Source organism: Xenopus laevis, chromosome 3L, assembly GCF_017654675.1.
Source record: "Xenopus laevis strain J_2021 chromosome 3L, Xenopus_laevis_v10.1, whole genome shotgun sequence".
Taxonomy (NCBI): Eukaryota; Metazoa; Chordata; class Amphibia; order Anura; family Pipidae; genus Xenopus; species Xenopus laevis.
In genome coordinates, this window is record NC_054375.1 from 54,905,330 (window position 1) to 54,919,195 (window position 13,866).

At 37.7% G+C, this 13,866-nt stretch overlaps 1 protein-coding gene across 1 annotated transcript; it reads right to left on the bottom strand.

The window, feature by feature from the left end:
- Positions 1 to 257: 257 nt before the first annotated feature.
- On the bottom strand, positions 258 to 9,509 carry LOC100126657 (uncharacterized). The gene is given in 10 exon segments (NM_001110755.1): positions 258 to 401; positions 1,261 to 1,987; positions 4,107 to 4,139; positions 4,924 to 4,971; positions 6,284 to 6,340; positions 6,799 to 6,849; positions 8,561 to 8,608; positions 8,935 to 8,991; positions 9,144 to 9,217; positions 9,421 to 9,509. Coding segments are annotated over 9 exon segments (1,092 nt in total). The 5' UTR covers positions 9,470 to 9,509; the 3' UTR covers positions 258 to 401; positions 1,261 to 1,312.
- Positions 9,510 to 13,866: the final 4,357 nt, after the last annotated feature.

Below are 13,866 nucleotides of genomic sequence, written 5' to 3' on the forward strand. Positions count from 1 at the left end.
TCAAACTATATTCATATTCTTTTTTAGTGGTTATTTGCAATTTGATACTGCTTTTACCAGGCTCATGAGCTTTCTTTCAGAGCTAGAGTGTCCCTGACTTTGACTGACTATGCAATGTCTGGGGGTCAGTGACTCTGCAAGACAGTCGGTGTATAAATACCCTTCCTACTTCAAATGCTGTTACGCATGCTGTTTTTAATAATAAGAATAATCATTATTACATGATAAACACAAATAAAGGAACCAAGACAATTTTATGCATTAATCAAGTAATTTAATTTTTGTTTAAATTTTCAATATACTACACAAAAAATCATAAGTAGTTATGACATGGACTCATTTTCAATTGATTTGAATTCTGTTTCTTCATTATGTGATCAGAGAGTAAAATATTCATTGCTCTGAAAAGAAGAAAAAACATTTAGTTAAACATCAATATGGAGGGGGTGCTTATAGGATCAGAACATTCTTTGCATATGGAAATAGGTGTTCAGATATTAAAACCTAATGCCAGAAATTAATTGTACATCACTTTTCCAATGAAAACCTTACAGATGATCAGGGTTACAAACTACTGGCAGGGCCAAATGGTAAGTATTTTTTGGAATGTTAAAGTGATATGGACACTAAAAATTTTCTTTTCAAAAGTATTGTCACTTGAAGTTCCTAAACCTGACTGTTTCATAATTACAGCTGGGAAACTTTACAAACCTTAGAAAACATAAAGGTGTTGTTTCATGGATATATTTACACAAGAGACTCACAGATCTGATACTACAGGTATATGGAAATCCAAGACTTTAGCAGGTTAACCTGCAACTAGAATTTCTCTGTTCCTGTAAAAGATAATTTCAGCACCATCTACTAAATTATCTGTTGTTTTTACACTGCCATATATATAAAGATGTGTAATGACTGCATGCAAATATGTAGCAAGTTTTAAGTGTGAAGAGTGTCAGCTTGAAAACAGCTGTGTGAAACCTGCTCTTTATTGCCACCGCTTTTCCATAGTATTTTACACCCATTTTGGCACCAAAATCCTTTGCAAAGGGTACCCTTCTGATGTACATGGAGTGGCAAGAAGCAGAATTCTTGTCACTGAGCTCCGTCTGTTGCTGCTATTTGTGCTCCAATAGAGCATTTATCAGACAGACAGGAATGCTTTGGCTGTTGCTTCCATAGGCTTTACACTAATTTTCTACCAAAAAATGTCCAACACACTTTTTCAATGCATTATTCTGGAAACAAAATGCAATTTACCTGTTTAGTTAACCAGCAGTTAACCAGTTAAACATTCAAGAGCACCTGCCAGTCATCCAAACATTGATGGTAGTCCACCTGCCAATGATCCTACTGCTCCAAGCCCACCTGTCAGTCCTCCAAGACCATTTGCTAGTCCTCCAAGACCATTTACTAATCCTCCAAGGCCTCCTAGAAGGTTGGACAGGTTACCAACCAGTTTCTCTAACACTCCTACAGCATTTAAAAGCCTTGCAAGGGTTGCAAGAGGGTCTGGAGCCCCCCCTGAAAAGCCTGGCAATCCTCCAAGTGTATTTCCTAGGATTCCTGTAGCCCCTCCTAGAGCTCCTGCAGGCCCTCCTAGGCTTCCTGTAAGCCCTCCTGCAGCTCCTAGGCCTCCTGTAATCGATCCGAAAGGTGATGTAGCTCCTCCCATAAGTCCAGCAACCCCTCCTAGACCTCCTGTAAGCCCCCCTAGGCCTCCTGTAGCCCCTCCTAGGCCTCCTGTAGCCCCTCCTAGGCTTCCTGCAAGCCCTCCTGCAGCTCCTAGGCTTCCTGTAAGAGCTCCAAAAGGTGATGTAGCTCCTCCCATAAGTCCAGCAACCCCTCCTAGACCTCCTGTAAGCCCCCCTAGGCCTCCTGTAACCCCTCCTAAGCCTCCAAGAAAATCGAGGCCTCTGGCATATCTTTTATTTTCTTGTAGTCCTTGGGAAATCTGTGTTGCTATTGGAGAAGTAGCCAGGGATTTCTGCATTAAAAAAAGTTATACATAAATACTATATATATATATATGTAATAATTATTATTATTAGTAGTAGTCGTAGTAAAAATGATGTTCTAATTTTTTATCATATTTTAGTATCTTCAGTATACACAAAAAAGCATCTACAGGAAAATATTCTGTAACACTTGAGTTCAATAAAAGTATGAGATATCCAGATAAGCAGTGTGAATAGACAAGCATTGAGACATAAAATACAAGTAGTATTACTTAAAGGGATCCTGTCATTGGAAAGCATGTTTTTTTCAAAACACATCATTTAATAGTGCTACTCCAGCAGAATTCTGCACTGAAATCCATTTCTCAAAAGAGCAAACAGATTTGTTTATATTCAATTTTGAAATCTGACATGGGGCTAGACATTTTGTCAATTTCCCAGCTGCCCCAGTCATGTGACTTGTGCCTGCACTTTAGGAGAGAAATGCTTTCTGGCAGGCTGCTGTTTTTCCTTCTCAATGTAACTGAATGTGTCTCAGTGGGACATGGGCTTTTACTATTGAGTGTTGTTTTTATATCTACCAGGCAGCTGTTATCTTGTGTTAGGGAGCTGCTATCTGGTTACCTTCCCATTAGTCTTTTGTTTGGCTGCTGGAGGGGGGGGGGAGACTGGTGATATCACTCCAACTTGCAGTACAGCAGTAAAGAGTGATTGAAGTTTATCAGAGCACAAGTCACATGACTTGGGACAGCTGGGAAATTGACAATATGTCTAGCCCCATGTCAGATTTCAAAATTGAATATAAAAAAATCTGTTTGCTCTTTTGAGAAATGGATTTCAGTGCAGAATTCTGCTGAAGCAGCACTATTAACTGATTCATTTTGAAAAAAATGTTTTTTCCCATGACAGTATCCCTTTATGTGAAAAGCTTGGTAATTCTTTAGAGCAGTGATTCTCAACCTCACTCTCATATAATAGGCAATAGTACAAGACACGTGTCCAAACAAAGGTGTGTTTGGTACAGGAGAAGAAATTGGTACTTTCTCTCATGAAAAATTAGCAGCTCCCATTGTGTTGATCAATGTGTTCATTTAGGACTCAAAGAAGAACACTTTCACATGCATGGGTGATATGAATGTTGGGACTTGCGTAATTCCTACATTGCAATTGTGAGAATTCAATTGAGGAGAAAAAAAAAAACGGTCTCTCCAATCCATACATATATCAAAATTGAGTCATGTAGACATGCAAAGTGGCAGTGCTCGTACACTAACCCTCTATGGACAGTTCTGATCTGCAGCATTATCAGAATGTGCTGCAGATAATTACGCATGTGTGTTGCCATATTGCGCATGCCTGTCCAATCAGTTTCTCTATACTAAAGATACGGCCCACCTCAACCCACAAGTAAGGCAACTGGTCAGACTAATAAGCCTTGATTTACTAGAATCTGGCATAAAATTTCTGATAATTTTTGCATTGTTCTGAATGAATGGAGCAATGCAAAGGTGTCTCTACACTCATAAGGTAACCATCTGTTTGGCTCGCCAGTCATTCGCCATATCAAATCACTTTATAATAATTATCATAGAGCAATCAGCCCCAACCAGTGGCTCAGGAGCAACATGTTGCTCACCAACTCCTTGGATGTTGCTCCCACTGACCTCAAAGCAGTTGCTTATTTTTCAATTCCTGGCTTGGAGGCAAGTTTTGGTTGGTACAGTTCAGTACAGTATATGCTGCCAGATCATGTAGGGGTTACCAAATGGCCAAAAACAGCATTTATTTTGAACCACCCAGGAAATCCTGTCATAGAGCATATCTTACTAGTTATATCTCTGCCCTGGGCCTATATCAGCAGCAAAGCAGAAGGGTATGCGGGCCCTAAATACATACTAAAAGGTACACTAAGGGGCATACTTACTAAAAGATGACAAGACAAAACTCTTCAGAATTATTTGAAAAATGCTAAAAAAGCCTTGGGTATGTTTGCTGGGATTTTGAAATGTTGCAAATCCACAGATACATTATTCCATTTGGTATTGGGACTGAATCCACAAATATTTTAGAACACTTTTATGGCAAATTGACTTTTCAACCTCTGAAGAATATACAGGACATGAAATATGAAATGGCTGCTTTACTTACTAGTTTTGCCTCAACACTGGACAAAAGAAGGCCCTAAGACAAAAAAAGTAATGAAACATTTATAATGCAAGCAGAACACAACAGAATTTAGATAAAGACTTTTTTTTACTTTTCTTCCTACCCATTTCCATCCCAGGAAAATGACACCTTTTGTTTACATGAAAGTAATTCTCGTTAAAATAATCCATACAGAAATACAGTATACAGAAAGCATATCTATACCCTTTATTTTAATATGCTCAATATTGTTTCAAAGTGAAATAAAATGCAATTCTAAGCAACATTTCAACATATATTCATTAAAAAGGTTCAATGTTTTTTTGGAATTAAATGTAAATGTAATTTCTTTTTCAAGCAGTATGTCTCTCCCCTTGCTGTTCTCTGCACTGGTGATTCTGACTTATGAAACAATGTAGAAAAAGCCAGTTGACAACAGACTTGTGAAGTAGCACACAATGTTTTGTTAGAAATATAGAAAGGAGAGATACCTTTAGCTACATTGTTTATACAGCCTGTACCAGGAGTGCAACTATTGACAAACATTTTATTTCTTTCCATTCATTATAAAGTTTGGCCTTCATGCAATGGCCAGCTCCCCTGATGTAACTCCAGCCCTGCATCCAATGCATTTGGGAGATACACCTAACTTATTAAAGCACTGCATTTCCCTTGGCAAAGGTTAGAAGCAGCTGCAATAATGATAGTTCAAAAGTTTAAAAAGCAGTCCATCATTAACTCACAGAAAAGTAAAATAATCTGTTTACGGAGACAGCTGTCAATAAAAGCACAAACAACATTTTCATTAAACTAGTTTTACCCATGGTCCACAGTTGGGGGTAGTTCCAGACTGAGAATCAGAAGTGCTCTGAAATGAAAAACAGGGAAAAAAATAATGTTTAATTCTGGTGAATAAATGTTGGCGGGGGGGTAGCACAAATGCAGAGGAAAGGTCTTTATTAATCAAAAGTGCTAATCTGAAGAGTAGGGGCCATACATATACAGTGGGGCAGGTTGCCATGTTTTGCATTTTAGACCCTGTCTCACTGTTTGCTCCAGAATGGAGATCAAGGACTTGCAGTTTCCAGGAGAATACAGTACTGCTTGTATTGGACTGCCCTGTGTTAATGAGGAGGCAGGATGGGGGAGGCATGTAGGTTTCACCAATATCATTCCCTCACTTGTATGTCATTCAGATCTTAGATATGGAAGCTAGAGAGCCCCAGAAGGCACCTAGAGCCTAGGAAGTCAGCAGTTTTGCACCCCATAAATAATACTCAGTAGTGGATTTCGTACATGCACCTAAAGTTTTGCACAATGAAACAGAAGTCTTTGGCCTTATCTACCTTTTTTGTGCAGAGTTAATAAAGATCAACTTTTTTTTCTGAAGAACTGAGCTGCTGTCCATCTTTTTCTATTGTGCAAGCTGGAGTTTATGGAATGCTTTGGAACATGCAATGCTGTGGAATGTCTCCAACAATATACAAGCTGGGAGTGGCTAATGTATGTGATATCAACATGCCCAGACAGTCAGGCACAATGGTAAAAATCTGTGAAACTTGTTGAACAAAACCAAGCATAAATGGGCACCTTAAGGGTTTCATAATTAACATATGTAATACAGAACATCCTATGACTTGGGAATTCATCAGTCACTTGTAGAGTGGAATTAATTCCCTATAAGAGACACTTATTGAATGAATGAAAACATTTTTACATAGTTACATATATAAGTTGGGTTGAAAAAAGACCAAAGTCCATCAACTCCAAATGAAACCATTTCATATAATTATTATATATAATATTTATATGCCAATACTTATATTAACTGTAGATTTTTCTTTCATTACAGTTTTTGTTTACTCAGTTAATGCTTGAGTATTCATAATTGAATGTCGTTGCTTGCTTAAGAAGACAAATATTTGCAAAATTACAGAATTCAGCAACTACAGTAATGTATGAGTTGCAAACATCCTCTCTGTCTTCACCAGAGACTTAGGGGTAGATTTATCAAAATTTGAGTTTAGAGCTTAATAAATAAATACTCAGCCTAGTTCTTTGCCTTCCTATGGGAATAGAACGTGTTTTTTTCTAAAATATTTGTTCCCTCTTTATCAAGAGCACCCACAATAAACCATGGCTATATACTCCCTCTGTATATTTATTTTAGTTTTTTTTACCATCAGCTTTATGATTTTCCTCAGGAAACTGTGATGAGCTGCATTTAACTGACTTTCCTAAAAAGCAAGAAAAATGATACGTTAATGTATGAAATATATATTTATTCTTATATCTATATGATTCCATATACAGTCAACTGTTGTAGTATCATCCAATGTGAAAGCCAATATGAAAGGGACCCTCAGGCTTTCTAATATACAATATTACACATGAGAATTTTAGAAAGGGCAGAGTGGGATATTGCCCTGGGATTCTATCTTATGCATGGGTCATTTACCCAAAATATGTCCTTGGTAAAAACCCAGACCATACATTACTTTGTGAAATACTATAGATTTTTTCATGTAGGCCAGGGATATCCAAGCTGTAGCTCTCCATTTGGTGGTGAAGCCTGTCTTGTGTTTCCAATATCACCTGGAGAGTTGCTGATAATTACATGTGATTTATATAACAATATCATACAACTATACAAAGACAACAGATAACATGTACAGTATTATATCTTGTGTTTTACCGGTGATGTGTAAGATGCCCATGAATCAGCAAAGGTACAGCCAATATCATTCTGTAAGAGAAATAAAATTGCTACTGTGTAGAAATTGTTTCCTACTGTATTTTTCTCTATTATCAGGAAATATATGGATTACATTAGCATTAGCATAACCATGTTATGTCCTACAGAATAGGAGTTGCAGGGACTTCCCAGCAGACTGGCCCACAAGACAAGAAGCTTTTTTGGATACATCAGGAGAAGTAAATCAGTAAAGTTCCAGATGTACCCTGTGAATATTGCCTGCAGCACATAATTAATTATGGCTAATAATGTGTGGTAAATGCAGGCCCAGACATTATCAGAATATATCATAGTGAAGGAAATGTAAACCTTTAAATGAATGTAAAATTGAACAGAGAGCTATTCTAAGCACTTTTGTAATTTCCATTAAATATTCTTTTTTTTGAAGATTCTCAGATATTGAGAAAAATGTATATTGCTAATACGGTGAATTTTGTAGTAACACCTGCTGCTGTGATTCAGTTGGCAGAACATTGCAGAAGAAAGACAACTGTTCTAATGTTGCTTTGCTCAATAAAATCAAAAGAATAATTATCTGCGTTTTGTTATGTCTTCTTCTTAAGTCCTCTTTCTTTCTTCTAACACAGGGGTTCTTTTTTTACTGGTGCGTCACATCCAATTGTAAAAAGAGTTGGGGAGCAACACAAGCATGAAAAAAGTTCCTGCCAAATAAGGGCTGTGATTGGCCATTTGTTAGCCCCTATGTGCAGTACATGAAGTCTAACGGAGTCTCTGTTTGGCAGTACATCTGGTTTTATGCAACCAGACCTTGAATCTAAGCCAGGAATTCAAAAATAAGCACCTGCTTTGAGGCCACTAGGAGCAACATCCATGGGGTTGGTGAGCAGCATGTTGCTTGTGAGCCACTGGTTAGGGATCCCTGTTATAACATGTTCTGAACGTGCAATGGACAATAGTCCTAGACAAAGGCCAGTATTGTGAATAACAAGGAGATATAGAAAGTACAGGAACTTTCTAGCTTTGTTAACCATTGTGTGTGTTCAGCTGAGCTGACAGATTCCTCTCTCAATACCACTTGAAATGTTTGTTGCAGACAACACTACTGTTACTCACACACGCCAGCCATACATGCTAACCCTTTGCTGGTGCTTAAAAGTTCTTAGTACCTTACTTTTCAATTGTGACTTCTATTTCAAAAAGAAATTTTGGATTTTGTTTTTGAATGACTGCATTTTGCACTTAATATGCCCTTAATACTCATGGGTGTGCTATTCGACTGGGGCACCAACAGATATCCCAACGCTTTCCTAATACTCTATAATTCATAACACCAACAGCCAAATTGTTACTGCCATTCATTTTCAAGCAGGATGAAACTTACATAAACTGCCCACTATCCATTAAAATCTGCTATAATAATTTGTTATGTGTGTTGACAGCTTTTTCCATGGCTTTCTAAAAGTGTAGAAATAAAGTTTTCTTCAGCTATTCTTCAGCATATCTATTGCTATGTAGTTAATTCACAATATCAACTACCAATGAAAAGGATCATGTGATAGGGAAGCAATCCTCCCATATCTCCTATATTTCGTACAAATCTGACACATTTGGGTAGTTTTCTGCTATAAAGGTTGGTCCTAAAACACATCAGTTCTTTTTGTTTGCATTCTGTGTATTGTGCCTTTTGTTATTGGAGACATTACACTATCCAGTACGAGGTATAGCACAATTATTTACTTACCTGAAGAGTTTTGTAGGCTTTGGTTAAGTCATCTTGGCCTTTTGAATCCTATTAACAGAATGCAAATTGCATTTTACCATGTTCTCCATATGTGCATCATATATTCCAAATAACAACTGAGCATGTAATGGTTTGCATTGCTGCCTTGCAGCACCTGGCTTCTGGGTTTATTTCTGACTAGGGAACTATCTTCATAGGGATTGTGTATTCTGGGTTAATGAGCGGCAAGTGTGTCTGTGCCACACAGAAGGAAGCTAGATTGTAAGCTCCAAGGCCCCCAAATGATGTACATTTTACTGTAAGGTTCTAATAGATGAATAAAGCATAATAATATTATTACCCCCCTCTTATGAAAGAAACAATCTAACTCTTACCAAAAATGCACACAGGAATGCAGCGATAGCACTTGCAGTTTGTTGTTTATTTTCTTTCTAAAAAAACATATATAAAAATCAAATTTTTCTTGAGTCATTCAGCATTAAATTCTGCTTCTTAGAACTCTGCCTTCATATTTACTTCTTCCATTCCACAATATAACCAACAGATTCTACTTTATATCCTGGAAATATATTTAAATACTCACTAAAGCATTTTTCACACATTCTAGTCCTTTCTCTTCATTTGTGTCATCCCGGATGCAGCTTGAAATGACAGAAGCTGAATAATAGAGACAGAATTTTTTTAAAATAGTAATGTATAAGAATTATAAATATTGATAACAGTTTCTAGCTATTGCAATTCATATTACAGCAGATTATTTCCCTGATTGGCCTTATCTAAAATCCAGAAAAACAGAAAATGTACAGAAGAATTATTTTACAATTATTTCTAAAGCAACTAATGATAATATAATTACTTACTAAAACAGCAGCTAACAACCCCCAACAGGAGTACAAGTGCAACCCTCATTGTGGTGCTGAGCAGGTCAGTCTTCTCTCTGAAAGCTTGAGGACTTACAAATGATTTGCTTTGGAACCTTCACATTTTGCTCAATTTATACCATTTCAGGTGTGTGGAATCATAGCATGTCCTTGATTATGAATGCGTCATCGGGCAAAGCGTGAAAATTATTTTGAAATGCAAGAACTTCTTCAAAGAGAAAACATTTAAAATTGGTAATCCCTGTTAGTCATGGTATGTGATACATGATCAAAGATGGCTATAACCAGGATATTTACTGTTTCTATGAAGTGGAACAAATCAGAAGTCATGAGAAAATAATATTATATGTTATATTGCAAATGTACTGATTATCAGTAGCCATTTTGACCCTCTCTTCGTGAGGCTGCAAGAGAACAGACCCATCATTTATCTATTTTCTAGCAATGCAATACATACATGTAAATACTTTATACATATTAAAAAATGAAAGCTGTAATAAAAAATAAAGACTACATATCATCTGTATATTTTGATAATTCCACAGAAAATATATAATAAGGAATAATATTTTCTCCCACAATTGGTAAATTGTGATTTATTTTTAGCCCATGCCCTAGCTAAGCCCAGTTACACACAAAAATGATCCACAATACATAACAATCATGATTATTCATTACTGCAATGATCAATCCATAACAACTTGGAAAAAACAGGACAAGTAGAATGCCGTGCTGGGAGATTGTGATGGCAGATTCTATTAAAGCCTTTAAGATTGGTTTGAATATCCTCAGGCAAAATATCCCATCTTACAGTAATATCAAGGTCTACTATTAGTTTGTGTAAATGTTTATATATGTGTGTGATTATGCATTTAAATATATATGCATGTGTAGCTCACCCTTTGGTGTGCTATAGAAGTGTAGTAACAGTGTGATGCAGGTGTATGCTGCTTACTGTGTGCCTTCTGAGACCCAATGTTCAGGGGACAAATCCCAGCCTCTCTACAGGTATGGGATCTGTTATCCAGAATGCTTGGGATGCTTTCCATAATTAAATCTACTAAAAAAATCTTCTAAATATTAATTAAACTCAACTTGGGATCAAGTACAAGATATTGTTGTATTTTTACAGTGCAACAGGAAATCATTTTTTTAAAAGTTGAACTATTTCATTAAAATGGAGTCTATGGGAGGCGGCCTTCCCCTAATTTGGAGCTTTCTGGATAACGGGTTTCCAGATAATGGATCCCATACCAGTACCATAAATATTACCTTTAGTCTTTGTCACTCTGGTGGGTACCAGCCAGATAGTTGGGGGAGAGATCTCATGTGGAAAATTTGTCAACCGACTGATTTAGCAAATGATCAGAACCACAGATGCCTCTTGCAACAAACAAACTTCTTAATTAACTACCAGGCAGTTAATCATCTGGTGATATCAATAGTAGATCACTTGAATAGCATATGAAGCATAAATGGAGAACAGATTTAACTTAACACTTGAGGACACACTCATCCCTGGAGGTAACTCACTTTTTGCCGTTGATCCTATACCCAGTATAGGTGATATCACGGTGGTGTCTTGCTCCCTGGCACCCTACTTGGTCCTGAACTCACTCGTGTATCTATATTAGCAGCTTGATTAGTGAGGGGTCCAAACACCACTAAACTCCTCATTGGAGCAAAGAGCTGCTTAGCTAACTTTTTCTGAGCCTGCCTTTAGCACGTAGTGGGATTATATCCATAAAATAAAGATGGTAATACACATGCAGATTTAAGATGCTGATTTGGGTCCATTAGAGTGATTTTGCATCTTATATGCCCATGTATGGCGCCATCGAACAGGCCTCCCCGATCAATATCTGTCACCTACCCAGGCCCTTATTCTATATCCACCCCCCTGACAAGGTGAGGTCCCAGAAAAAGGCCCTGGGCACATATTTGCTCTGCTTTTTCATATTCCCCTGTGTTGCTTCCCCTCCCTCCTCCCCCCTGGCCTACCTGTCCCGCTGGGCAAATGCCCCTAACTTGTTACTTTCCCTTCTGCGCAGGTCCAGTCTACGGAGTTCACCGACGCCATCTTCTTCCAAGCGATCTTCTTCCTGTTTTGACCGGCGCATGCACAGTAGGAGCATTTTGCCGGTACGGATCTACTGCGCATGCGCCAAAAGTCACGAAGTGAAATCGGAAAACGTCATGACTTTTGGCGCATGCGCAGTAGATCCGTACCGGTGAAATGCTCCTACTGTGCATGCGCCAAAACGCCGGTCAAAGCAGGAAGAAGATTGCGTGGGAGAAGATGGTGCCTGTGAACTCCGTGGACTGGACCTGCGCAGAAGGGTAAGTAACAAGTTAGGGGTATTTGCCCAGCGGGACAGGTAGGCCAGGGGGGAGGAGGGAGGGGGGAGGGTTTTTGCGCCCACTGGGTTTCCTTCTACTTTAAAAACTGCCACTGTATTGTTATTACATCACTATGGCTCTATCAAGGGATATAATCACCCAGGGCTTACTGAACACCACCTTAAGTGTCCAAATTATAGGTGCTGCCTGAGCAAAATACAGCTAACTCTCAGGATCTCTATACGTGTGTATGTATGTATATATTTTGTTTTGTAAGTACAAATGCCCAGAAGGCGGAGAAAAGCTACGTTTTGAGAAGACTGGGGGGCTTTTATTAGGGGTATTACAAATTTACTGGCAGCTACATTGCTGGTAAATTTGTAATACCGGCCCTGACCTTGGCAGGTAAAATACCGGCCGGTACCGGCCGGGTGGCAACCTTACATGCAAGTGAAGCAAAAGCTTGGTCACAATAGATTTGTAAACCTTGGCAATTGTTGTACTATGCAGAGTGAACAATCATCAGAGTTACTGAGTCCTCTGTGTTTACCCCATTTATAATTGGAAATTCAAGATGGCTTAAAGTGAATAAATGGTTTTTTATCAAAACACATCAGTTAATAGTGCTGCTCCAGCAGAATTCTGCACTGAAATCCGTTTCTCAAAAGAGCAAACAGATCTTTTTATATTTAATTTTGAAATGTGACGTGGGGCTAGACATATTGTTAGTTCCCCAGCTGCCCCTGTCATGTCACTTGTGCTCTGATAAACTTCAGTCACTCTTTACTGCTGAACTGCAAGTTGGAGTGATATCCCCCCCTCTCCCCCAGCAGCCAAACAACAGAGCAATGGGAAGGTAACAAAATCACAGCTCCCTAATATAAGATAACAGCTGCCTGGTAGATCTAAGAAACAACAGCACTCAAGAGAAAAAGCCAGATCCCACTGCGTCACATTCAGTTACATTGATTACAGCCTGCCAGAAAGCAGTTCCATCCTAAATTGCTGGCTCTTTCTGAAAACATTGGCCAGGCAAAATGACCTGAGATGGCTGCCTACATATTACAACTTAAAAAAAATATACTTGCTGGTTCAGGAATTAAATTTTGTATTGTAGAGTAAATTATTTGCAGTGTAAACAGTGCAGTTTAGAAAAAAAAAATACATCATAAAAATCATGACAGAATCCCTTAACATCTTAACATTATTTATTGCATTTGGATCAATTCACTTTAGAAATGTTTTGTTTTGCCTGGCACTGCTCTGGCACTGTAATTTGCTATTCTAGCCACATTGTATTTACATAATGCTGTGTTTTGTATCATGCTTTCCATATATCTACATAAAATGTATATAAACCTTGTAAATGAAGCTATTTGCCTACAAATAATTTGTACCAATGTTTCCACTTTATTTGTTGAGGCCAGGCATTTAGCAGTTTTAGTGGGTATGTTACACAACCCCTGCTATAAAAGAAAGACATTATAACTCAAAGTGCAGTTAACATCAATTAAATGAGGCTAAACTGACAAGAACTATACAGTATATCATATAATTTTAAAATATTGACATTTGTCTCATATAAATTTAAAATGTTAGCATTTAAACTGTTTGTCCAATATGCCCTTTCCTAGTAACACAATGCATGACATTTAGACGCCCAAGCTAAACCTCTTTTTATTTAGCAAGTTATTTTTGTAGTTAAATGGATTTATATAGTTGTAAATTATAAAAACGACTGAGATGCTGCAATAGGAACATTATGATTATTACAATTTATATAGTGCCATTGTCTTTAGCAGTTTAGGTCTCATTTACTTACAAAAACAAGCGCAGTGTACAACGTTTTGTCCATAATTTTAGTGTAATTATGGTCAAGAGATGTTGTTGTGTCTGATGCAATTGGACAAAAAATACAGATATGGGTTTTATTATTTGGAATGCTTGGTTTTCTGGATAGGGTTTTCTTTGTAATCTGTACCACCATACCTTAAGTCTGTTAAAAAGCATTTTTACATTAAATAAACCCAATAGAATTGTTTTGCCATCAATATGGAGTTATACAGTTTAGTTACCATCACGTAC